General features: G+C 39.5%; 1 protein-coding gene across 3 annotated transcripts in view; it reads left to right on the top strand.

The window, feature by feature from the left end:
* The window catches only part of LOC139992606 (uncharacterized), a 248,876-nt gene that overhangs the window by 111,873 nt on the left and 110,484 nt on the right, over positions 1-26,519 (top strand). For all 3 annotated transcript variants that reach the window (XM_072013566.1, XM_072013563.1, XM_072013565.1), the window contains one exon: positions 8,750-8,856. In XM_072013566.1, the coding sequence (XP_071869667.1) occupies positions 8,842-8,856 (15 nt within the window). In that variant the 5' untranslated portion in view covers positions 8,750-8,841. The remainder of the gene's footprint in view (positions 1-8,749; positions 8,857-26,519) is intronic.

The following is a 26,519-nucleotide window of genomic DNA, read 5'->3' as shown; positions in this document are numbered from 1 at the left end:
ATTTAGGATGGCTAAGCGATTACAATTTCGTCCTGCAATTAATTTACGAAGGAAAGTGCGAATTCTCTTTCAGTCGTGTTTGTGTTTGTGTTTGACAATATTAAATTATTATAATACTACAGGTTGGATGTGTAATCTCGTAAATGATAAGGGATAGATGCTACCCGTTTCGTTACAACTTTCTGTGTACTCTCCTTTCTTCGAGTCGTTACTTTATTTATTCACCAGTTTAGTTTTTACTTTATCGCGTTTTCCTTGCGAATAATATCATGAAGAAGATCGCATTATCGCGTGAAAGCTTTGATACTTTAATCGTTCATTTTACATTTTGCGTTCAAAGTTTGTACGAAATTCGGTGACGTTAACAGTACAGAAATTCTACGGGTTCCATTCGAAATTCTGGTCTCGCGTCATTTTATTATCCTTATTAGCGTCACTGGCAATTAGAATTACATTTAGTATAGCGCAGCGTCCAGGGATGCATCGCTGCAGCTAGGTGCTAGATTTGACGCATTAGCTCTCCGCGAAATTTAATCATACTCGAGGACAAATTTTTATTGATACTTGAACCACAACGCGGCCTTGCGTTGCCGCGATATTGTCGTCGCCACGGCGGCGGTATATGCGGGGTAATCTATCAAGAACAAACCACTTAATCAAATTCTCCATGATTAAGGGGATGGAACAATTTTCTAGATAAAAGTGAAACCTTGCTCATTTTTTTTTTTTTTTTTTTTTTTAGGATGATTGAGATGATATTTTATAGCATACTATATTATTCTCTATAGAATTAAATTAGCCGTTTGCCACATAAATAGCGGAGAAAGAATGAAAGGTGGAAATGGTGAAAAGTTGACGAAGTCATACGAATAAAATTCCTAGTATTTCTATTTTATCTAAAAAGTGTTGTAACCCTTCGGAATAATTGCCGACAGAAAAATCGTCGCACCTCGAGGGATGTGTTATTGTACCTTTAACAAACGAAGAAGATAATTACGCATTCTATTTTAGTTGAAGCACGCAATACAATACAAGCGTACGACACCCAACTGCACGATTCTACCGAAATGAAACTGCTCCAGTTTCTGTGCAGTGGAAATGAAAAGTACTTAAACTTTATAGCATCCCTTATCTAACCGCAACTGAAATCAGAAATCAGCCCGTCATTCCTGACACTGGCTCTCGATAAAAAATAACGTACCAATTATTCTGAAACGCCTTTTAAGTCAAATCTTTAGAATACAAAGAGCCAATATTCCCTTTGTCGTAACTCGATGTCCAATATGTTGTATCTTTTTAGCACATACGTATATGCACACAAATGTTATACAAGTGCATTAAGAAGCAAGTTCTATCGCTACGTATAGAAAAATAATATTTGTAATAATAGTAATATTAATAAGTATCTAATAATAATGTTTATTATAATATCAACGATTTAACGCCCTTTGTTACACAGTAGAAAAATTACAATTGAAGATTAGACAGAAAAGCGTTAACAGCTATGATAAACGTAGAATGAACTTAAACTCCTAATACGATTTAGCAAATTCAGCGCCAAGCATTGTACAAACATAAAACATAGAGTTAAGTCTAAATTACAAGTTGAATCGGAGATGAAAAATCGTCTGAATAACGAAATGGATTTATCAAAGAAGTCAAGTATATCGCAAAAACAGTTGGCACATTAACAAGTCTGATTAAAATAGTTATTATAGTTGACCGTACAATGTTCGATATGTCTCGAACCTGAAGAAAGTATGGAAAAAATAGTATGGGAAAAAGGCAGGGCGCAGAAATATGAGAGTTAGGCATGTGGAGAATATTCGGAGAACAAGTGTGCGATAATAAAATCATAATTATGATAATAGGTAAACACAGGCGAATCGGTATAATATGAAGCAAATCTAAAAAATTTGTGCTGCACACTTTCAATCGATGCGATATGATTTTTAAAATAGGGAGACTATATTACGGAATTGTACTGTGTTGTAGGTCAGACCTGAGATACGTATATCTGAGAGTATAAGGCAATAAAAGATTGGTAACGGTGGAAAAGTGTTCAGAAGTACGGTAGACAGAGTTCTAGAGAGTTCGAAGAGCAGAGTTCGTTATGATAATATTATGTGATTGAAAGGATAGAGTATCAGAGAAACTAATACCAAGATCGCGAATATTATTAACTAAGAATAATAGTATATTGTTAAAAGAGTACGTATATATAATGGTACTATTCTTACGACTGAAGCGGATAATATGGCATTTATACATCATACTTATCATACTTATACATAAAATATAGCATTGCTATATCAAACGTTAACTTATTAGTCGAATAAGTGGGTCTCTTAAGATCAACCTGTAACAATTCAGCGCATATTCTCAACATCATCGGAGTATAAGCGAGATTTACTATTAGGTTGTCCGGAAAATGTCTTTCTTTTACAGACACGTCTTTTACAACAACGCATCTTTATACAAACATGAAACCTAATCTGTCGAACGTTGTGATTTTTAGTTTGATAGAACAAAATGGATCATACGTAATTCGATAAAATAATATACAACGGAAAATGTTGTACATCCATTATTTCCTTATAAAACGAAAGAAACTTTTCGGACAACCTAATATATAAAAATATGTCAGAAATGTCGCGAATAAACAAGATAAAAAAAAAGTAAGCCGGGATGAAGATCTCGAGGTACATCAGAACGGACAGCAATTTCCTTAGAGAGGTGATGGTTGACGCTTACGATTTAGATTCGAATAGTTAAAAAACTAGAAAGCTGAGAAAGAAGATTGACACGAAGACCATGAGCGAAGTTTAGGTAGGAGTACAGGGATTGTTAACAGTGTCAATGCCTTACGCGTGTCGCTGTAAATAGTGTCTATCCCGAACCTTTTTTCAATGTAGACAGATAAAAATCTCTTTAACAAGGAAGAGGATTTGTGATAATGGAATGACCAGACAATTATATTCCAATATCTGCTTCGTTTAATATACTTTCTCCAATTAACGTTTCGAAGCAGAAAGATGGACTGTCGATGATTATAATACGGATCCACTTTACAAAGGGTTAAAGTGTTCTCAAAACAGTGGGAGAAAATTTTTAACGCGAACTTAAAAGTCCGCAGGGTGCAGCCTTTAGTTCTTCAGAAAGTGACAATTATCAGATTAAAATCTTGACCCGGTGTTCGAGTAGAGGTGGAACGTCTTCCTTCCCTTTACCCATGCTCCAGGTTTGTGCAGTAGAACAAATTTTGTGAATCTTTGATTTAATTAATTCCTTTTGGTTCGTGTTTAAAATGGTAGAAAATTAACGTGGCGAAAGAGCCGAGCGAGACTCGAAGAAAGCGCTCTGCAAACTAAAGAAATATTTTATCGGCGATAGCGAATAGTTTACCGTCCTCTTTGAATATTATTATCGGATCTAATTAAAGATTAATTGGCCAATAATTTTATACAACCAATCTCGATTGTTAATACACTCCATCGTCAGACGAGCGAACATCGAACAGTGTTTTCTTATTCGATTAGGTAGAATTGATTTCTTGAACTGTGGTAATCTTAGAAAAATCAAATGTTTTACCAGCCTTCTGTTTGTCAATAAAATGATTAATGAACAATATTAATACACAAAATACCAATAATCCTATACGCATTTCTATTCTTCCAAAACGAAAGATCACGTATCAACGAATTAACCGGCAACGAATCAAGGTACACAGTGTACACGATTCAACAGGCACGATTCCTGCCACGGGTAAGGTGCAACAAATTCGACAAAGTTTCGTTATTACAAGAAAAACGACAGGTCGAGCAGGAATCGTTAGTGTATGATCTATATTAGCCACGGTACGGGATGAGAGGCGGAACGAGGCGCGACAAGAAGCGTGTGTAGAAAAGCAACACGCTAGTAATTTTCCATTTTATGGACCAAGACAGCACGTTAGCGGGGCCGTTGCCAAAGCTATTTCCAGGCAACAACGCTGACTTTGCTTCGTCGTACTCTCGGGTTTCTTCTCAGCTGTTCGTCGAGATCCGCGTGCAGCACGCGCCCCGTAATACCACGAGACGTAGCCAAACGTCCGTTCTTATGGTTTCGTCGAATTAGTTTCAACTGGCGTCGCGCAATTGTCAGAGATAAAGTCACAAAACGGCTCTTTAGAATGGCAATTGCCGGCTGCTGACGATAGCTGTACGTGAATACTAATTGCCCTTGCCACTTATGATCCTCGATTACACTATAATCCTTGATTATTGCGGTCATTTTGGTTACTCCGAGCGAAGCGATACCGGTTTCTTTCGCCGTTTCTTCCCTCGAATCCGTTTGCGAGTCTTCCGTCTCGATTATACGATTCTTTCAGTTTCACTCGATTAGAAGGTTCGCAGCGAAACTCGAGAAAAATATAAAGGAGACGTATATATATGGAAATGATGGAATTGACGTTTTATTAAATAATATACGCGCTGTTCCTTTCGATAACTCTTTACGATTTATCATAACGTTTTATTATTTGGCAGATAATATTATTCGTACTTGGAGAAAAGCAGGCAGTATCGTATTTCACCGTGGTAGATGATTTTCTACATTATTGCTCACGGTATTTAACACCTTCCTGAAATTTGGCCCGTGCAGAAATAACCGGGAGCGTAACGTGTCTCGTAAAATCCGCGGTGTGACTCGACACGGTCCGTAGCTTTTCCGTGTTTCGTTTTTGAATTAGAACAAGGTCTTTGTCTATGAGTCATTCTATTTCGAATCGAGCGAACGCACGGTGCAACTATAACTCGGGTTTGGATGTAATCCAATACGGTGCATATGTTTAAAATTACAGCGAAACCGTCGACGTGTTATTCACTTTTTCTATCTGTCCATCTAATCACCTTTGAAATTAATGATTACGCGATACGGTGGCTTCATATGGCTGGATTCATTAAGATTTATTTGACGTTTACGATCACAGACGTCGGAAATAATACCAATGTAAAGATGAACAATGACATATAATAACTATCACGTCTAAGATTAGGTATCTTTAAATGTATCGCTAATGTACGGTTATAGTGTATTCCGTTTCCCATATAACATTGGGATTTCCAACGCAACATTTGTTCCGTGTCTTACGGAAGGAAACGTAAAGTGTAATTAATTATCTTGATTCGAGTAATTAATTAATGTTCAATTTAATGGAGGCTTTATAATTAGTTGGTGTTTGCGAGTGAGCTTATGAAATTAAAATTTATAAAATGCATTACGTAAGACATAATTAGGCGCCTGAACATAAATCATATTTTTTATTCGATAATTTCTTGAATACTCGCTCCGATAGACGAGGTATATCGCTTCATTCAACTGCAAAATTTTTTGGTCGAATCAGAACCATTCACTAATGATATACGAAAATTCGTTTAATGCGTCGCGAAAATTTTACCTGCTTACCTTTGTCCATTATGGGAAAGGTTGATCAGATGAGTGGGTTAGTTTTTGTCATAGGAAAACGAATCGTTCTGTGCGACTCTCTTTCGCGGTATAGACTCAAGGGGGTTACAGGATTTTCATTCGCCACGCGTGTACGACGCGAAAACACTAGAATTTCGTTAAGTATCGCGATTCCGAGGCTGTACACCCATTAGAGCGCCGGGTACAAAGGTTAGAGCGCTAGACTTTCGTTGTTCACTCAGTAGGTACTGCCTAATTCTGTAATTTTCCGCTTCTTTTTTTTCATTTTTCTCTCTTCTTTTTTTATTTCCTTTTCTCCTACGTTAGTAATTAACTCAAAAATGCTAACACCGTGGAACACGGAGAGCGTAACGGCATCCTAGAGTCGGCACTTTTTAAATTTTTCCTTCTTTTTCCTTTGTTCTCCTTCTCTGTTTTCCTGCTGCGCTCTCCTTTACGTGTGCATTGTGGACGCATAAAATTCCATGTATCTCGTAGCACAGCCAATGTTATGTTAATACTACGCGCATTAATTGAATACTTCGTTTAGTAACCGGACAAGGAACTGTCGACGCGGTCTACGCAACGAAGAAAAAAGAAGAAAAGAAAATGAAAAACGATGCAATTATCTGGCCTTTGATAGGTCTACGGCATTAATAAAGCAGAGAGTAAACCGGGTAATTTCTAATCAACGAACGGCGAACGTTGGGAAACTAGCAAACTAGCAAACGTCCGGGAAATTCTTTTGAAAGATGAGAGTTTGAACGTGTAATGCTGTGTATATACGCGGGATAATTATAGCGTTGGTCGTTTTGCTTTTCACTTGTTTCGTGTAACGCTTGATACTACGTATAACCTGGTTTGGTTGTCTTCCTTTTAGCTCGCTGGATTTGTCGATCGCGTGCCTTGTGATCCGGTTTAATTAAATAAAAAGAAAACCTGCGAATGGTAAAATATTTAGGAATTTGGTCGGTATCTCAGTGCAATTACTTATTACCTTTATAACACTTTTTTAACCTATTGATTCATTTGCGCAACTGGTTCTGTGAGACACTTTTTCCACAAACGTCTGAGATTGGGTAATTGCGATAAACATTTGTTACTTAATTGGTGATCGCCAGTAGATTAATCGCGGTTGATGACGATTCTGCTAGCGATCGTGTATAATGGGTATCCGATAGGTCGAAAGTTAGGCGTATCAATCTGTCTTAACCACATGCTCGACACGGTTAGGCTAATGATTCATCTCAATCTCCACCATTTTCGTAATTTGCAGTATAACGTGATCAAATATAATGTAATAAGAAAATGGTTCACTATTAAAGTTACAATACTTCGATGGTAAAAAGGTAGCTAGTAACGGAGAAAACAATAAAGAAAATTTAAATCATCTTAGATGTAGGTCTCCAGAAAATTTTCTTGTAAGGAATCAGATTTTATTGTGCATTATACTTTCATCCGAATAAAAGAATCATAAATTTTGGATTCGTAGCAACGAAGCGGAAACAAAACGGTCCTTGAATCTGTTGTCAAAACACTGTCCTGCTAGCCGTCGCTTTTATCCATTTCGCCTTTAGTCTTCATCATGATTCATCGAAAAGCTACGTTCCTTATCCCGTAACTGGTACGACAGGATGCACGGAATTTTACACGATATTCAGAAATTTACAGATAATTAAAGAAGAATGACAGTGCTCTTCTGTGTTATACTTAAGTTAGTTGAAAAATTACTTTAACTTATACACTGTTAACTCATACACTAAATTTATGCGATTAGTCCTTTACACTCAGTGACCTTCTTCCGATTTCCTGCCACCAATTCGAGCACTCTTCGTGAAAAACGAAATTTTTTTCCTTTTTTTTTTTTTTCTAGGTAAGACAATGTCGCTACCTCTATTTTCCCTTTTGTATCAATACTTGTACATCGAAATCTAACTCATTTTCATTGCTGCTTATATTGTATCTCTCACTTCTGCTTTTTCGTTTTGCCACTGATTTAAAAATTATAAAAAAATAAGAAAATTATGCATCTTTCTGGGAGGAGAACGACGTTTTATCGCTATCTTCTGTTACAAGAAGATTTTTCATTTCTTTTCTGTTTTTTCGTGCAACGCGAAGGCAAAACTTAAAGGAGACATATTTTTTAAAAAATGTTGAACTTGTGTAATTTGGTGCTATATAATCACCATCTTTGTGTCTCCTTAAAGGGGAATCAGCGTTGTTTACTAGATTTACGATGCCCTTCAGAGGGAGCAGTCGAGTGCGAAGGGTTAGTTGGTGTTAGACATTGTTTGTAGAGCACTGAAACAATACGTTGTGGTAAATATTTTTTAAACTATCGCAAAAGTAAATATCGCTGGAGTCTATTAGATCTCTTCTTGTCAATCACGAGTTAAATGTGTTCGTGCGATTAACAATCTGTCATAATCAGCAACGTTCATCTATCAGTAAAGGCAAATAGTTCTTCCCAATCAATAATACAAAACTCCGAGCCCTCTCTCCTCCATCCTGCTTATCAAACCATCAAACCAAGAAGTCAATAGTCGTACCCTTAATTTCGTCTTATTTAAACGAAAGGTACACATGAAATGTCACAAATTGCTATCGTCTATAGGAGTTATCTACGGAAGTTGTCGTGGAATCTGCGACACGTGGTCTCATTATCTCATAGCCTGTCAACATGAAATCATAAACATAAGCTGGTCTCACTGGCGGAGACAAAAGAGGAAGAATACCCCAAGAGGGTTGTTGGATGCAAAAAGAGGGCGAGGATCCAGGTTACGTAAGCTCGAGAGCACGTGTCACGAGAGTCCAATAGGCCGCTGCTCTCTTTATTCCTTTCGTTCTTTCTCGTGCCAGAGCTTCGTTAACCTTGCCAGCAATAGCGGCAGGCAACAGGCGGTTTCGCCTGCTGCTTCGTTAGAGATGGTATGGATGAATGCACGGAATAATTGAGAGCGTCGCGAGGCTTTAATTCGAATTCTTAATTACGATTCTATCCATGGTGTATATGTGTATATACTATGTGCCATGTATATTCGTGTTTCGAATTGAAAAGACGCGAGGCCTGGTTTTGTTCGTTGGGAGTACAACTCCTCCGGGTCTCGACACCTCCGAAGGATATTTATATAACCCAATTTTCGAAGCGTTCCGCGATGGTAAATAGCAGCGCCGGGGCTGTCCCTTTCATCCCCCTGTTGTCCGAAAATATTTGCACGGACAAACACGACCAGACGGTTTCCCATTAACCGGTGTACAGAGAATGAAGGAGAAAAAAGTGGAACTGTCTCTTTTTTTCTTTCAGCGAGAGAGCTTACGCCGCGTTGCAGTGGGAATTTTAAACTGCTGCTTGGCTGCCCGTTCGACTGGGCTGGACTTTAGAGCTGGAGAATATACATGGTGAAAGTTTTGGTGAGTGTTCATTGAATTCTTGTCCCAATTGTTTTTTTTTTTTTTTTTTCGAAGATTTATGCAGCGATTGTTATGAGATGAATATGTATATCGACCTATCCTGCTATCGCGTTGAAACATGGTAAATAGACTACCGTTAGCTTAGTAAAATCAGTAGCATGAGGCGATTTAGAAATCTGATATTTCTGAAAATAATTCATTAAATAGGTAAGAAGATTGGAAATTATTTCTGAAATTTATTAAAATAACCATTGAAATATTTGAACTGAAGATGAAAAGATGCAAATGAAAAGTGCATGTCTGTCATAAAATCAGCCCAAGCCCACGATACTCTTATTTCTTCAATGTTAACTATCGCATAAAACTTCCTTCACTGTTCCACGAAACATTTTTTCGTATCGCTTAAACATTCAGGCAACAAATCTTCCATAGAAAAGAGCTTCCGGTTATCGTGGAAAATTTCACGCGGCTCCATTCCTGCTCGTTTGATCCGATGCAAGAATATCCTACAATTCCAGCTGTACAATTCTTAACGTCTCGATCCACGGGGAAGAGAGGAGCACAAAGCGATTCGCGGCGAAGGCTTCCTGTTTACGTGCAAATTTTACGTGTACATCTCTCTTATTCCGGCCGCTGTTCCGGAAAGTGCAGTCGCTTGCGGTTGAAATGCGTGCCACGGAAACGTTGATACACTTTTGCGAAGTGTTCTCTGCCTCCATGTTTCCGCACACCATGCACGTATACGTGCACACACATGGAAAATACATACAGGCACGGCAATTCTCTGCCTCTTAATGTCGCGCGCCCGCGTACAATGAGCCAAGCGTGTTGTTGCGTTCGTTCGGAGAATTTCACGATGCAAGCTCCCGAGTATCAGTGTAACTGCCGGCAAACGAACCGTTTCAACGAACATTCGTGTTTCAAAATTACGAATACGCTAAGCGTTTCCCTGCTTGGAAAAATTTCTAGAACGAGAGACGTTGCACCGCTGGTCGTACCGGTCATATGGACCAACGATCATCGCGAAATTGCTTCGAGGAAATGTAACTGATGAATTCGAAATCGCCGATCAGACATCGATCATGCATTTAATGTGAATAAATATTAAACGAGCTGCCTCTCTTCGCTTCTACGTACTCTGCAGGCTACACTCGCATATACGCAGAATATTATGAATATTCATTAAGGTATAAGCGGTGATAAAAATCGTGCCGAGTACGAAAATGAAAAATTACAGCGCGTATAAATATGGATGGCGGTGTTAATTGTTTGGACGAAAGGAAGCGAAAAGAACACGCATACGATTCGCTCGTTTTTTCCCGAGTTTTTGTTTTTTAACCGATTTTCGTGTTATTGTCAAAGCTGGCGGAAAATTGGTTTGCATAAAGATCGATCGGTAATTTCTCATCGTTGTGTAATTTTTGGAATTTTTTTTAGTTTGTGTATAAACGTTACCAATGGAGAACGAACAGTGTAGGATTTGATTTGATATTCAACCTCTTAATCTATCATCTGATCTTTCTCGGGTACTTATCTTTAGGTGGCGGTCCTCTCCAGTAACTGATCAATCAGAACCGATTACAGTGATTATTTATTCTTCCAGCGAACTGGACTGTATTACATCTCTTTAACAAAATTAATCCGTTTAACTGAAATTTAAAATCTCTTTAATTATCTCGTGTCGAATTATTTTTCCCCGACAAAGAACTGATTGGATTAAATATTTTCCTACTTCTGACATATTCGATGTGGATAGCGTACCGCTGAATATTTATTTGTTAAACGTTTTTAGAAAATTACTCGCGCTTAAAATTTCATTCGAAAAAGCGACATTTCGTATATAGAACCTGAAGCTTTCTCCGATATACCGAAGAGCCACTATCGGCTTAGAATCCCCGGTGACGTAAAAGATGGGTAAGAAAAATAATATCGCGAACTCGTGGGCTCATAGCGCGGTCTCGAATAACCGGCCACGTGAATCGAATACCAGCCGACAAAGGAAACGAAATTCTAGCCTGGAAAAATCCAGCGTGTTCCGGCCGTGAATCGAGTTATCGTTAGTCCGAGGTAATGGCTATTCGTCAGCTAGCGGAATTGCTTCTCGAAATGGAGTGGTTGGTTATAACGTGCTATATCGGCTGTACCTAGGCGCCATTTGAAAGTCAAATACTTGCGTGGAAGACGAAAAGGGAGCTGGGGTGGAAGGTAGAAGGTTGCACAGGGCCGTTTCAACCGGATAGGGTGAAAAGGAGAGAAGGAAGAACCCCCGCGAGATCTCAAGACATTTCATAGTATCGCGCGATATCTGCTGCTCCTACGTAGACCGCAGACTTCATCCGATTAACGACGCCCAGCTTCTGTAATGCGAGCATCTTGCCAAATTGCCTATGCCTTGCCTTGACTTAATTAAATTCAAATCGACCTATCGGACTCCTTTCAGATCTTCGAACGCGATATAATTCTTATCTTCTCCATTCTTTTCTCTCTTCCTTCGCTCTTGTTTTTCGAATTTCCCGCAGATATACTTCTAGATATACTTCGAGTCATGAAATGCGCTTCGTTGGTTTGCTCGTATCGTTTTAATTCGATTTGTTGGCAGTCTTCTTCCGAGTGATCCTTTGGAAGCCTGATGTTTTTTGTCCTACGTTTACACAAAGGAAGTTGATGTTTTCTTCAGAAGTTTTACACTCTACAAAAGTTTGCAGTTTCCTAGTGTATCTTGGCTGGGTAGGAAAAGCTTTTTGTTTCTCAATTTTATTGCAATTTCCGCACGATATGTACTTCGTACACGCCACTACTTTTTTTTTTATCGAACGAAATGTTCATTATAAAATGTATATTTCGCAGTAATCTTAGAATACCTTCGCGTTATTATTTTAATTAAAGAGAAATTTCCTTGCTCGAATAGATGAAACGAATGAAACGAATAAAATGAAATGGAGGAGCGAAAAAGTTGTTGGATTTGAAGAACCGCAATCGCCCTGTCCAGCCGCGACGCTTTGATTTATAAAATTTATTATACCCTTGGACGCATTTTTGTTTGTTTAACGCAACACGAGCCTCGAGTTTATTTGATTTTCCACGCGTTTTGATGTGTTCGATTCTGTGTGTATCCCGACACGGAGAGCATAAATTTTATTGGAAAGCGATTGGCGCGAGCGTAGGAACTCGAACGACCTTTTCGAAATTCCACGATCGAACGCAATAAATCCTTTCGATGAGTCCTTCGATATCATTTGTTTAATTGCAATCATCAAACCGATACATCGTTTCTGGTTTCAACGCTGCTCTCGTCGTCGATGTTGATTTTTAATCTCAAGTTGAAAGGTCCGGGCTCGTTGTTTGAGTTGCAATCAAATTAAATGAAAAGCTGATTGGTGCCCGATTGTCTGCGGCATACATTTATCATAAGATTTCTTCCCCGCAACGGTGAAAGGAAAACGAAAACTTAGCGATGGGAAAATGGCGTTCAATTATTTTGCCGCTTCTCACGATTCATGGATACTCTGCTTAATTCTGTTAGTTATCTCGCGAGGCTATCGCTTCGTTATAATCGAACGATAGGATTTTAAGGCTTTGTAGCTATCGATCTAGCGGATGACAAAGTTCGGAAACTATATTATTTCCTCGACGAACGTTCATATAGGAAGAGTGAAGGCAACCTTTAATCTTCCCACGCTACTTTATCGATCCATTAAACCGGAACTTGAAAATTTCCCTATTACAATAAATTAACACCCCCGTCCCACCCCAAAGAATCAAGCTTTAATACCTCAGCGAAAAAAAGTTGACTCTCTCACGTTCTCAGTTGAAATTTCATCGGTTTCTAACCGATAAAGTTCCACTCCCTCGTCACGATCCGTTTCCACCCTCGTATGCGGCGAAAGTTGGATTACAATCCGGTCGCTGGCGAAAAACACCGAACTAATTCCGTAAATCGATTGATGCTAATAGCGGGTGGAACGGCGAGCAGAGAAAACACGGTGTAAAGGAGAAACTTGCGTAATCGATTCGTGAAAGGGACGAGGAAATGGGAAGGTGGGAGGAGGACGGGGACGCAAACTCGAGGGGTAGCAGGCACTTGGCGTCGTCGTCACTTTGTTTCCAGGTGGACGGCTCATGATGAAGGGTGCTCAGGTGGAAACACAACCGGTCTGCCATGCGGCCCTCTCCACTCCCACTCGAGCGTCGAACGTGATTCGATTTAGCGCATTCCGATTGAAACTTTTTCCTGCGAACCGGGCCAAGCTCTCGAGCATCCGGTGACAACTCGCCGCGAGTAATTTCCGTTTGATTAAGGAACCAGGAGGGAAAAAGCCCGGTCGCATTGGGACGCTCGGAATCCAATATTCGCGGTGGACGTGGCACACGTGGATCTGCCGACGAAAAAATTCGTGACCGAGGGAAAAAGAGACGACCTTCTTCTAACGTGTCACCTACTCTCGTTCTCCGGATCCTTGGCTGGTCCTCTTGCCTCTTTCTCTGTCTAATTAAATTAAATCTGAACTTAATTTCGACGGAGTTGGCGTCGACCAACGGTCTGGAAAAGATTTGTTCCGTGGATAAAGCGAAAGAGAAAGAGAGAGAGAGAGAGAGAGAAAGAGAGGAGTCCCGTCAGAGGGTGAACATGATTTCTGTTGCTCGATGATGCACGACTTATGGCTGGCTGAATAATGAGTGGAAAGAGGTGACGAGGGTTGAAGGATAACTTTACGGCTAATCGTGATTGTTCCACGGGGTTGTATGGACAGATTGTTTTTGGAAATAGCACGCAGGGCAATTGCCGGGTTTTGAAGCGAAATTTTCGACGTTAGGAGAAATTTATGGGAATACAGCTATTAGATTATATATAGAACGATTATGGTTGATTATACCCTTAAGAAGATTGTTTTTGCGCATCTAGTTCTTCTTTGTATCAGGATTCTATAATCTACGTCGAAAAATATTAGATTTGGTATATTCTGTATATTTTATTAAATCGTCCGCTTTCCAAACGAATCAGAAATCGAAATTTTTTGCAAAGATAGCGCTTCTTCTAAAAAATATTGCCACTCGCGAGAACGGTGATGGAAAAGTTGAATAATTTTCTTGATTATGCCGTCAGCACTGCCCGTTAGCGCATAAGAGCTCGTCAACGATGAATAATGATAATCACTAGTTATCGGCGGATTTCATAGATAAATTGGCCCTGATGGACAGCTGTTGCCTGGTAATTGTATTTCGCTACAGCTTGCAGCCGTTCTACCGGTGAGAATTTCTCGCACCCAGGCACATGCGTAATGCTATAATGTCACGTTGGAAATTTTCATCCAGACTATACTGCAAAAGTATTTTACAACAATATCCAGCATCGAACTTTATACACAGTGAAATAAAAACAAATTTCGCACATGCGATTTTACCATTTTTCCTGAGCCATTGATATCTGTTATGTTTTATTATAAATTATTTGAAAATTTTGGGATATCAATAGCTACCGATCCTAAAAAATGTTTTACATCTTTTAATCTGTTAATTAAAGCGAATTTCTTTCCTCTTTTATCCCGGTCGACCAGCTACTTGGAAATATCTCGATGTGGCGTTTCCAGCTTATGTCACGTATGAAACGCAGCTTGAATATAACGCATCTGCTCGATAGCAAAAGGCTTTGTATCGTCGCGCTGGATCTCCAATCCTTCATAAAGAGAATCCTCGTTGTTCGAGTCTGCCGCCATTCTTCCGTAGAAATGCAGCATTGTACTCTACGAAGAAAGTTGGTTTCGCGATCTCTGAAATTTATCTCGCGCCCCGACGACTTTTAAAACACAATGCATGTATCGTTGGCTGGTTGAAAGCCAGGGAGAAAGAGCCTGTTTTCCGAGCAGTTTCCCGGAACTCGAAGAAATTACCCACCGACATTTCGTTTCGGTAAAACTTTTCGAACAACGTCGGATCATCGTTGAAAATCGTGAAACCCGGTAGAGAACGATACTGTTTTTTCTTCTCTTTTTCTTTCCTATAGCATTCAGCTATTTCTATAGGAAGAATTGTGTTTTCGCAAAGATATATGATTTTTCATCAGTGTGTGACGTATTTCGAGAGTGTCAAAGTTGAGATCAAAAGCTTCCCCTCGCGTGTATGATTATGCGCATTAAGGGTAATTAATATTTGTCATACCTCGGAACCAGTATCATTAATTTCTCGAAACGTTGATGGTTAGTATTGAACAATGTTCCCGTTGGACGAGTGAAATTTTGCGGGAATTAATCGAAAAGAGGGAGAGTTTGTGCTCGATATCCGTGGCATAATTTCGTGAAATTTCCAGGCTTATCGTTCCGCTTTGAAACCGACTGATCATCTGTAATATTTCAAATCTCTTCCCTTCAAAAAAGCAATATCATGCTTGTAAAGTTCGTATTCGGCAGAAGGATTAACATTTTCAATACTTGTTCAGTCATTACATAAGTCAAACTTATGCACCAATCGTCATGCTAAATGTTTCTAATGAATTACAAGATATTATGTGGAATTTTGCATTTCAATGGAACATTCTACCGTGATATTTTCTGCTAATCAAGAGCCCTACCTTTCCTATTTCTTCGCAAAATATAATTTTTGAAGGATCGAAGATACTTCGAATAGCCATTTGCACAAGTAAGTCAAGATTTTCATGACTTTCCTGTATTTTACACCTGAAAGCGGATAATGTGGTACCTTAAAAGAAGTCGGTATTAAAATAACGCGGACGCGCCATGGTGGCTGGTAATTAGACAGTTTCTATGGTGAAACGCCCTTAATTAGATGACCGTATACCGCGTCACATGTTTTTATTTCAATACACGTGCGCGGTTGCGCAAAATTCCTCGTATTCAACGTGCGCAAACAGATCCTATATAATACGGCCACGAGATTTCTAACGAGATTATTATGGTGGATTTTGCTTTTGCGTTCACGAGTGCGGTTTTAGTTGCGATGCTTACGTCACTCTATTGTTATATCACTGGGTAAGCGGTGCATTCTATTTTTCTCGTTGAATTTTTGAAGGCAGGGAAAGAGGAATTTGCGTTGCAAAATTAGAACAGAGTATGTTAGCTAATTTGCGCAATGTTTTCTTCATTCTTTTATTTGCATAAGTTGTGTAATTTTGAGATTTGAGTTTTGCAGCGGTTTATTCCTGCCCAGCATAGTATAACGTTTAAACTTTTGTTATTCGAATGCTTTCTCTAGAAAACTAGTATTCAACCTTAATTCTTTCGTAATAGTTAATCCAAATGCCCAATGGCCACTTATAGGCACGTAAATTTTTCGAAAATCAAACGAAAATTACTTTCTTTTTTCGATGTAAAAAGGTTAAAAGCGATTGTCGCTACGCTATTGAAAATTTAAAATCAATTTTCGTCAACACGTTGAAAACTTTTTTTGGCAATTAAACGAAGTCATTGGGACGAAAAATCGAATTCACCGTATTTTTGAATGCAAATTGAGTAGATGTTGATTACTTTCGGTTCGGCACACGGCCCAATAAATATGTATGGAATGTACGTCGATGAATTTGGGAGTGCGGGCTGAGTTTCGCCTTATCAAGGATATTATTCGGGCATTTGTCTTGGTGCCGGGAGAGAAAGGGGATGAAAGGAATAGATCATGGTACGATGGCGAAGATATTGAGTTAACGCCGCAGTAAAACCACCCTGATGCACCACCAGCCCTTCGTTGAAAGAGGGATGGAAAATGACGCAAGGCCTGCTGTTGTATAAAGTAAGAGGGAAGGGGTGAAAGGAAGAGCAGTACGATATTAATTACATTTAAGCTCGTCTGTGGGGTTATGGTTCATTCAAAATTTCCTCTCCTATTTACATATTTCTCTATGCAGCCTTAAAACGATCTTTTAATACATCTTAAATGAAGGTTGCAAGAAAATGTTGCCCCTTTCCCTTCCGTTATATCTGCGCAACAATCTACGAAAGAAAAATGGTAGAAAACATTCCATAATATATTTTTATTATATATTTCTCTATATCGTATATTACGTAAACTGAAATTTAATCACTTGTACAAGTTCATCATCTTAACCACGAAATATTTGAAGATTTTCATGTTAAAACATTAAACCTTTCTCTATAATTATTGATCCTAAGTATCCCTAAATTTAGTTGCCGCTGTGAACGCTCTTGAATCTTAATCGTCCAAACAGTATACCGTTGGGATTGTTCATTCATGGAAACTTTTTCGTCGAATCTGCACGACTCGCCCAGAATACTAACACAAATTGAAGGAAGACGGAGAATCAAAATATGCTCCAAGTTGAAATTTATTCATCGGTCGGGTGATTTGACATTCACTTTGTTCAGCTTGCTCCTTTACCGCCACTTTCATCCGTCTCGTTATTATCGTTCAAAAGCATATCCCGGGCCATCCCCTCGAATCTGAATTTAACCAGATAGCGGAAATGTTAGCGATCGCTTTACGATGCGATTTTACGTGATTGCGATCTCGATTGCCATCAAACCTCTTTCGATCCCTTTCATTGCCACTCTACGATCAACGTCGATTTCCAATCCCCCTTTCCCTGACACAGACACCCTTTCTATTTCCCACGCGTTCGTAGCCCCGATACAAGAGAATTTGTTCACCGAATGTTTTTGTATGACTGAAACTAAATTCGTTCGCTTTCTGACAATCGATGTCTGCATTAAAATAAGTACCTATGCAAATACATTTTCACAAAACCTGTGAAAAAGAACATTTTCAAGACAGTGACAGAGATAGGCGGACTTGATCAGAAAGTTAAACCAAGTGGCTAATGAAACGAAGGAAAAGACGAAGCCAGAGCATCGATCAAAGTCGATGGTACGAAAAATCACGCCGATTCAGCCGGCGGTGAATCAATCTCGGAAGCGACAACGCTCGCTCGATCGTATCCCGATTTTCCATCGGTCATTACTTATCCCAGGAAACAATTACCAGACCGAGCCTGTTTCACAGTCGTCCCGTATTCCGTTCACGCGTGGAACGAGCTCGAGGTTTAATTTTTCGGAGGCGATGCAACGACGTCGCAGCCGCCTCCGGCGACATGTCCTCGCGTCCAATTCGACTGAATTATTAAAAGTACCCCGGAGGATTTCCAAGTAGCTCCGCTGGCCGGTGGCGGGCAAAAAGCTGGATGATTACAATCACGTCGCCTCGTAAAGCGATCGCGAACGGTCCCTCGCACTACTCTGAATCCTCGATTCACCTCGATTCTATCTGCCCGACTTACTGAATCGAAAAGTTACCCTTGTCGATGTATTCCCAAACCTCCTTCGTCTATGTGCACATGCAGGTCTCGTGAAAAAATTAGAAGAAGAGTCTCCGATACTTGCTCGTCTAAAATGCACCATGGAATCCCTCGTCCTTTTATTCCAGCGAGTTACGCGTTGTCGCGGCTCTGAATAAAATACGCGTGAATGATATTTCAAGCGTGTATAATTGAACAGCCCCTGGCGAGATGCTGGGTGGAATAGAGAAAGAATCTTGCCGTGGATCGAGCTACAGGATTTGAAAATGAATACTGCAGTTGCTTGTTGGCTGCTGCTGCTGCTGCTGCTGGATCTGGGTGAACGCGCAATCTCCACGGGAAATTGTGGCTAACTGTTCTTGGAATGACGAGGGATAGGCACCGATTCAAGAAGCCTTCCGAAGATAGGAAACTGGGTTCCGGTGGTTCCCATCCATCCTACGTGTTCTAATTAAACGAATCAACAAATTTCGCTTGTTGATGTGTCTATTCGGCGCGTTTTTGCTTTGGATATAAACAATATAATTTGGTAGAAGCTGGATACAGCTAGATGATTTGTTACGTTAAACGTATCGGTAAAACAGATTTTCAAAATGTTTGATTAATATTTGAAAGAAAAAGTACGCATTTCGGGATTAATCGAAAAATTTGGAGGGTTGAAAGTATTCAAATTTAAGAACTGTGATTTGACGCGAAAGAGAGAAGCATACATTGTGGGAAAGATATCTGGAATTTTGTAATACCGCGTTATTATTACGCTAACATTCTTTGTCGAAACTTTCTCAACGAGTCACCAACTTCGGTTGTTACATCGAAGTGAAAAAATCTCTCGCTTCGCGATCGTGCGAAACGCGAGATTCAAACCGCAGAAAAATTTCACCGCGCATCACGCATAAGGTATATCCGTGAAGCATGAACTCGAAATTCCATTTGAACTTGTAATGAGGTTCCGCTTTTTGATTCCGCGGACTTCGGAATTTTTCGAACGCCACTTTCACGCCTGTTCCCTCTTTATTCATCACGAGGAAAAAGTTGGAATCCCATCAGGAATTTCTCTTCGTTCGCAGGTTTCATTTCCGCGGAGCCGCGATAAACAGAAACCCGGAGAACCTAAGACTATTTTGCGTTTAACCCGTTTTCAAATTACTTTCGTTATAATTAAAAAGGCGACAGGTTCGCTTTCTCTGCGCGTCAGAAATCGTGTATTAACCTTTCCTGGTCGACAAGCTGAGCAGACTACCGAAAACTCGAGCAATTAATGTTCATTATTCCTGGCCCAGCGAACGAACGCGTGACTCCTCTTCTGTCTACGTTCTACCAGCGAGATGAACGACTTTTTATTGTTTTACACCGTGTTAATTCACTGTCGGCTGTTCGAAATACGTCACAGGATCGAGCGTTTAACATTGTTCCAACGGCGGAGAGAAAATTCTAATGTCGCCTCGATTTATCGCCGGCTCGTTACGAGTGGATGAAAAAGTTTTATTGCGATCACGTCAGCTCGTAAAACGATAGATTGGCATTACCCGACTAATCCGCTAATTCCAAAGATTTGCTCGCGGCGATGGCTCGTGAATTTCAAGATATCGGCGAACCCCTTTTTGCACGAATTAAATTCACGAATCACTGTCTCGAATTTCTTCTCTTTTCCTTTCACCCTCTTCTCTTCTTTCTTTTTTTGCCCTTCTCCTTTCTTTTCACTTATTCCCTCTGTCTATGATATTAGCGCCGTTAGAAAGATTCGCGCGACCCAGTTCGTCGCCTAAGACGATTTTTTGTCCAGGTCCAAGCACATTTCGCGTTATTATGCAAATACGAGGGAGATCGTGATAATTTTATTTGATGAAGAAACGGATAACATGGAAAGTTCATTGGCGTTGCCAGACTTTCCATATACAGTGATTTCTTATGCAAGGAGAAATCGAAAGCGCGGCACGATGTTTTTTTTATTACGGGCGTGGCTTTGAAAGAGGTCGATTTTTCGAGTTTTCCGGATTTTTCAAAATTTACGAATTTCTCCCGTTTCCACGATACCTCCTGTACGTAATATTTGATATTAAACTCCGGGAGAAGTAGATTATCCGCGGCGCAAGATAAACAAGGCCCCACGTTGGAAGAAAGTTGCGAGTTACCATAAAGCAAAGATGTGATACGATGTTACACGCCTTTGATCCGGGCCACTGAAACAGATTAAAGTCCGCTCGCATGTCCGACCCGCCGTAAAAGTTTCCGGTGAGCGGAGGTGCGACAAGCTCGTTGGAAGAGTAAGGAAAAAGTTTTTTTGACACGGCCACTGACAGCGTTTCTTCATAAGCTTTCTTAATTTAAACCATAAAGTTTACGGCGGGCCGGGTTGCTACGTCCGAACCAACTTTCAACCCTGGGAAATTGAACGTTGCATCCGATGCAATTAACTCGACGGTGGTTACGAATAACCACCGTTTTCAGAAACGGAATTGCATCCTATAAGGGTTACAGCTAAGGGAAAGTTCCGGTCGAACTTCGAGCCAATTTCAAGGTTGTTCCGGGGAAATTGGATTTATTATAAGGGAAAGTTTTCTTACTAACGACATTTTAAAATCGATAATAAGCGCGTACCTGCAGGGAATTCTCCTTAACTGTTCACCAGCTTTTCCCAGGGTTGTTTGTCGTTATCAGGTACGGCTGGCCGTAGCTTCGATAATTTTGATTCTCGCTTAAAGATGTAATTGCATTGAAGTTTACACAATCCGTCGAAGAATGTAAAAGTTTAAGATTGGATAAATTACTCGAAAGAAGTGAAACTTAGCGACAGTTATAAAAGAAGTGGGCTTTAAGTAGAGGTGGTCAGTATGTAGTCAGACATAGTTGCCATAAAATAGTTGTGCCATAAAACTCGAGCATCCTTTCATAAGTTCAACCATAAGAAATATATAAATATTCTACAAAATTGACATGATATATCCTTTTCTTTTTTTAGCGCATTAAAGATACAGATGTAAACGAAGCTTAGGCGTGTCTCAGGAGAACATTTCGAATTCAACATTGAAGGAATGTATCGCAAAATAAATTCACGCTAATCGAATGAAGAAGCGAATTAAAACATCGATCGTCTCTTACGTAGTTTTTCAAGCAGAATCGAGCAAACGCAGTCGATGAGAGAGAGAGAGAGAGAGAGAGAGAGAGAGAGAGAGAGAGAGAGAGAGAGAGAGAGAGAGAGAGAGAGAGAGAGAGAGAGAGAGAGAGAGAGAGTACTTCTCTAATAAAATTAGCTCTGTTCGGTCGCTCCGTTCAACCGAAGGCTCTTCGATGTTCTCCTCCTTTGAATAACTTTAGGCATAGCGGTGCGGTTTTCTCCGTACCCCCTCCACTGCCCTCGATCCGCTCACATCCTGCCCCGCACGTTTTCTTTGCCACAGTTCACTTCCACTGTAAACATTTGCACAACTTTCACTCGGTTTGCACTCATTCGACGTCGTTCCAGAAGCTGTTCATAGTTCACCCGTGAAGCAGTTGGCCGTAATCGTTTGCCCTGCACTTACGAAGAATGTACACTAAACCCCCGTCTCCCTGTATTTTTTCCATCCTCGTTTCGCAACTGTGGAACACAATCTATACACAATCCGGGAGTTCCATCAATTTCCAGCGATTAATGATAATCACCGGATCGAATGACAGCGTGCTGGACGATACGTGCGCGCTATAATTTACATTTCCTTGATCTCTCTTGGTACGCCAGACACGATAATGTTTAAATAATATTCGCCGCGGAGCACGTCTACCTACTGCTACATTTACGAAGATCGATTTGTGATAAGTTTCATTTGTAACCTGGCAGTGAACGACACGAGCTTGAAAAGATCCGCTTTCGTGCATGTGTTTAAAAAAAGTACGTAAATTCGAACGAATCACGGCGTAATATCTAACATTTTCGTTAGTATTTTAACGGGCGATTGTAGTTAGTATGTAGATTGTTGTTGTTGACTCGATTTTGTTCTTTTACGCAAAGTACTGGTTTACATTCTACGAGCTACGAGTAATCATTTAATGATGAATTTAACTTGATCCTTTGAAGGATTCAAGATACATCGATAACGGTCGCGTATTTAAATCGCCTTTGTACATGCTTGCGTAACGATGCTTTTACTGGATCTAATAATTAAAAGCTCAGCCAAAGACCTAAAAGAATAATACGCCTGAGTCGCGTAATACTTCGTCAATGGTATTCATCAAGCTGATAATAGACTCGCTTAAATATGCTGCTTATCCTTATATGGAAGATACGAGAGCCACGAACCTTCCATCCTTTCGAATTACTTTCCCCAAATTTTCAAATCGTCGTAGTGAACTCGATGGATGGCGCGGCTCCGCGACACGAAACGATCGAAAGTCGTTTTACCCCTGCATGGAACGAATAAACGTTTGTTAGAACAATGGAACGCTTTGAAAAAAACAACTCATCGATGAAAGTATCATCGCTTCCGTTCCCGTCCCGTCCACGGGTAATCCACTTTGCGAAGAACAATGCGTGTCTGTGCCGTTCTATCATGCCTCACAAACGACAAAAACACACGAAACTGTCGTCTACTATCTCGCACAATTCTAGTGGTAATTCACTTATTGTTTCGCAGAGTGAGGCGCTAATGAATCATACAAGTATAATTCAATTGATCCAATTCTGGTGAGTTGCCGCGATTCAAACCGTGACTCATACCATATCCCTTATCGCCCTTTCCTTTTCTTTCCACGTTTCCACAGCTTCTATGTCTTCGTTTCGATCCAACGTTATCGCCCAGGCTGTGAATTTCATCGCGACGCTCCGTACTATTTTATTTTATTTTTGCGTTCAAACCTGAACCGTACGCACTGTTAGCTGAGAAATTAATTCTCCACTCCCCTTCCCCGATGTGTCGGCGGAAACGCGAAGGGCAAGCCCCCTGAATGTTTCAGAAGATTCGAAGCCACATGCCTCGATAATGAGCGTGCGCGTTCATAATGTAGAATGGCAACGATGAAAATTGTAATCGCGCTTGCCGGAGGATTGAATGTTCGATGGTGAAAGGAAGCGAAACATCGAAGAGGTAGGAGGATATTAGCTGTAAAGGAAATTCTATCTTTTTCTCTTGAATATAATACTTTAATGTTACTACGGCGTTTCTTTGTCGTAACTACAATTCTCTCCAAAATTTCGCTATCTGTTTTTATAGCGAATACTCACTACGATTCTTCTTTCAATTTTTTAGCCATAAAAGGGTGAGCTTAGATCAAAGACGACGCCAATTGCTGAAAAAAGATTTACGGTGCGTTTATTTAGGCAAGGATTCGATACAAACAACTTTTATCTTCCGTTTCTCCTCCGTTGTTTTTCTTTCAACGAATACGAATGCATTCGTTCGTGCTTAGTTTTAAAAAATCCTCATTCCATTCGACGTTTTCATCTTCGCATTAGCATCAGACCTATCTCTTTCTCTCTGTACGCATTTCATTCACGGTCATGACTGCATCGACGTTAGAGAAATATCGTAACAAGCAAACTTTACGACACGCTCTGTCCTTTTCCTCTCTGCCTGCGTCATTGCAAACCAGCAGGTTTATTCACTCTGTTATTCTTAAATTAGGGCGTTTCACGAACAAATGCATGGAACTAGGACGGCGGAAGGTTGAAACAAAAATTTTATTCACGACGTCATTCGCCGAGAAGTAATTTTTTATATTTAACGCAAACTTTTTTGCGTTTTACGTATCGCGGTCGGTTTTTAATTAAATTAAGAGTTAATTGGATTTCGGTACTCACCCACCTCTCACTTACACCTTGCTTTTATTTCACTGATGCTTGGACAACGTGTAAGTGGGAAAAATTAATAAAATTCTATATCACTATTACAGGACACAAAATCAGAAAATTCCTGTCTCTTTTAGATTAAATTCCGACATATTTTTTGTAGGATAAGGATGAACTAGTGAGACAGAAAGAATAAATATTTTGCAATTCCTTATTTCACATTCTTTTCGTCTTTTATAATATGCAAGTTTTCTTCCTTCTTCTTTCTCTCTCCCTTTTTCTTTCTCTCGCGTTCTTTGTTCGCGTATAAAATAGACATTTTTCCCTTTCTTTTTTATTAGCTATTTGAAACCTCAATGGAGATTTTATTATTACTTATGTATACACATAATATACAGTAGCGTTTCTATACTGAGATTTAGAGATTCCGGGAACAAAAACAGCTGCCAGATTTCTGCGATATTTTCCTCTTTGCAAAGAAAATAGTGCGCGAGTTAGTTCTCATGATTATATAATTTAAAATTTTTTCCTCTCGCACAAGTATTTCTCTTCGTAAATGTTTGAAAGCTCTTTTCTTCGACTTTAAACTTCTTAACGAAAGAGTACTGAAGATAGTTTTGTAAGTTGTGCAATTTAGAATGTTCACTGTACAAAAGAATTTCATGAGACTTTGAAACTTGCCGAAAACGGTGAGACTGTTTAGTATACATCATTCTACGAATCTTTCACGACTGTAATTTCTGCTTCCTCTTTTAAAAATTAAGAACATGTAAGATCGTAACCTACCTAAATCGTTAATGAGTGTAAAATGTCCATTGAATTTCTAAAAACAATTTCTTATTTCAAACTGAATCGCTTGTAAATCTTCGTTATCTTCTCATAACCTGAATTTCTCATTAAAAATAAATTTGTTTCAATGAAAATATTTCTGATTATTTCCTAATTCATTCTAAATAGATACTTCTATTTTTTGTTGCGCAGAAGCTTGGTGAACGAAGGTTGAGCAACGAGTTTGTTTAAAAAGACGCTTACGCAAAGGAAATAAACAAAAGATACCAAAGAAGAGACTAGATTTGATCTTTCCATCGTGCGGTCGAGAGATGCTATAAAGAGAAATTAAGCAGAAAGTAGGACATTCCTCAAAATTAGATTCAAATACGATTTTCTTCGAGAACGTTATTGTCGGCACGAAATATAATTTTTATCTTTTCCGGCATTTCCTTGCATTTCCGGCAAAATACAATTCATATGACGAAAATTCTGTGTCCAACAATAAATCGAGAAATCTCTTCCCTTCGTGTTAGGATCATCACTCAGAGCTAGAAAGGACGTTTAGACTTTCTCGTATTTCGTAACGATCTTTTTCCTACCGATTCTCGCCTCGTCCTTATCTCATTAATGATAATTACTTTCACATGAAAAAGTGTGATTGTTGGATGGACATGAACATCCGTTGAAAGTCGAAAGCATTGAATAAAGTTGAAACGAGTGGTGGCTGCGTAATGGTCGTGTAAATCGAGTTTCGTATTCTCAAAAGCCGGCCGAGGGTAAATTGCCGATATTTCTATCCCGCCATTGCCAGCCACAATCCGGCAGTGACTTCGAAATCGCGTATCGTACAATTGCCACCAAATTCCGTGTTTAAGAGAGGGACCAAGCTATATAGATTCGTAACGAGCGCATTCAAAGCGACGCTGGATTACCGTTTTGCTCGGGAGAAGGCAATTGTAGTAGCTCATTATGCTTAGATACAATCGGCCGAGGGAAAGGTTCATGTCGGACGCGTGAAATTTCGAATATTAACCCTTTGTGCTCCATTTAATTCGTTAATGCATCGTTTCCTCGTCTCGCGGACAACCCTTTGTTCTTAGACCGAACTCCTCCTTTCTTTAGTTCCCTCTTCTTTTAACTTTCTGGCTGGAAGAAATGAATAGAAAGAAGCTTGTCGCTTACCGATTCGAATTTTTACTTGTTGCGTTAACGTTACATTTTTTTAGCAAACACTTACTCATATTTTTATAGTATTCAATGTTTTTAAGTGTTCGTCGTACGTAATATTTTTAATTCGTTGGTATTAAAATAATTCTGAAATATACGTTACGTATAGAAGGGGTAAATAGTCGAATAAAAAATACAAGGCACGTTTTAAAATGAATATAATGTATTTTTATATCGAATACATTTAGTAGAATTTTTATATAGAGAAATTTTTAGAGGTAGAAAATTCATTTTAATTTTCATTTCTATCTTTTAAATCTCCATTAAATTCTCTCGATTTTCATTTTTTGATAAGTTAATTCCAACCTACAGAACGGATACAATCTGCGGTATCTTCTCGAAAAATTTATTCAGTAGAAGGACTGATCGTTAATATCACGATGGAACCGAGAGGAAGGATCGGTCTAAAAACATTGAATTCTTCTTTCACCTGACCGTTCGCACAGTAAATCTGGTGACGTTCAAGTTTCGAAAAGAAACACGCATGTGCGAGACCCTTGAACACGGTTATTTCGACTAATTTGCATCCCTGTACATTAAAGGAAATTGCATGTTTCGTCTTCATTAATAATCACATGTTTCTTTGATCTAATATTTGCAGAGATACACGTGTTGCACTCTACCTCGATGTGTGACCGTAATTTCTCT

The sequence above is a fragment of the Bombus fervidus genome, chromosome 12, assembly GCF_041682495.2.
Source record: "Bombus fervidus isolate BK054 chromosome 12, iyBomFerv1, whole genome shotgun sequence".
Lineage (NCBI taxonomy): Eukaryota > Metazoa > Arthropoda > Insecta > Hymenoptera > Apidae > Bombus > Bombus fervidus.
The sequence above is the reverse complement of the archived record's forward strand: the minus strand, read 5'-3'. Positions and strand labels throughout refer to the sequence as shown.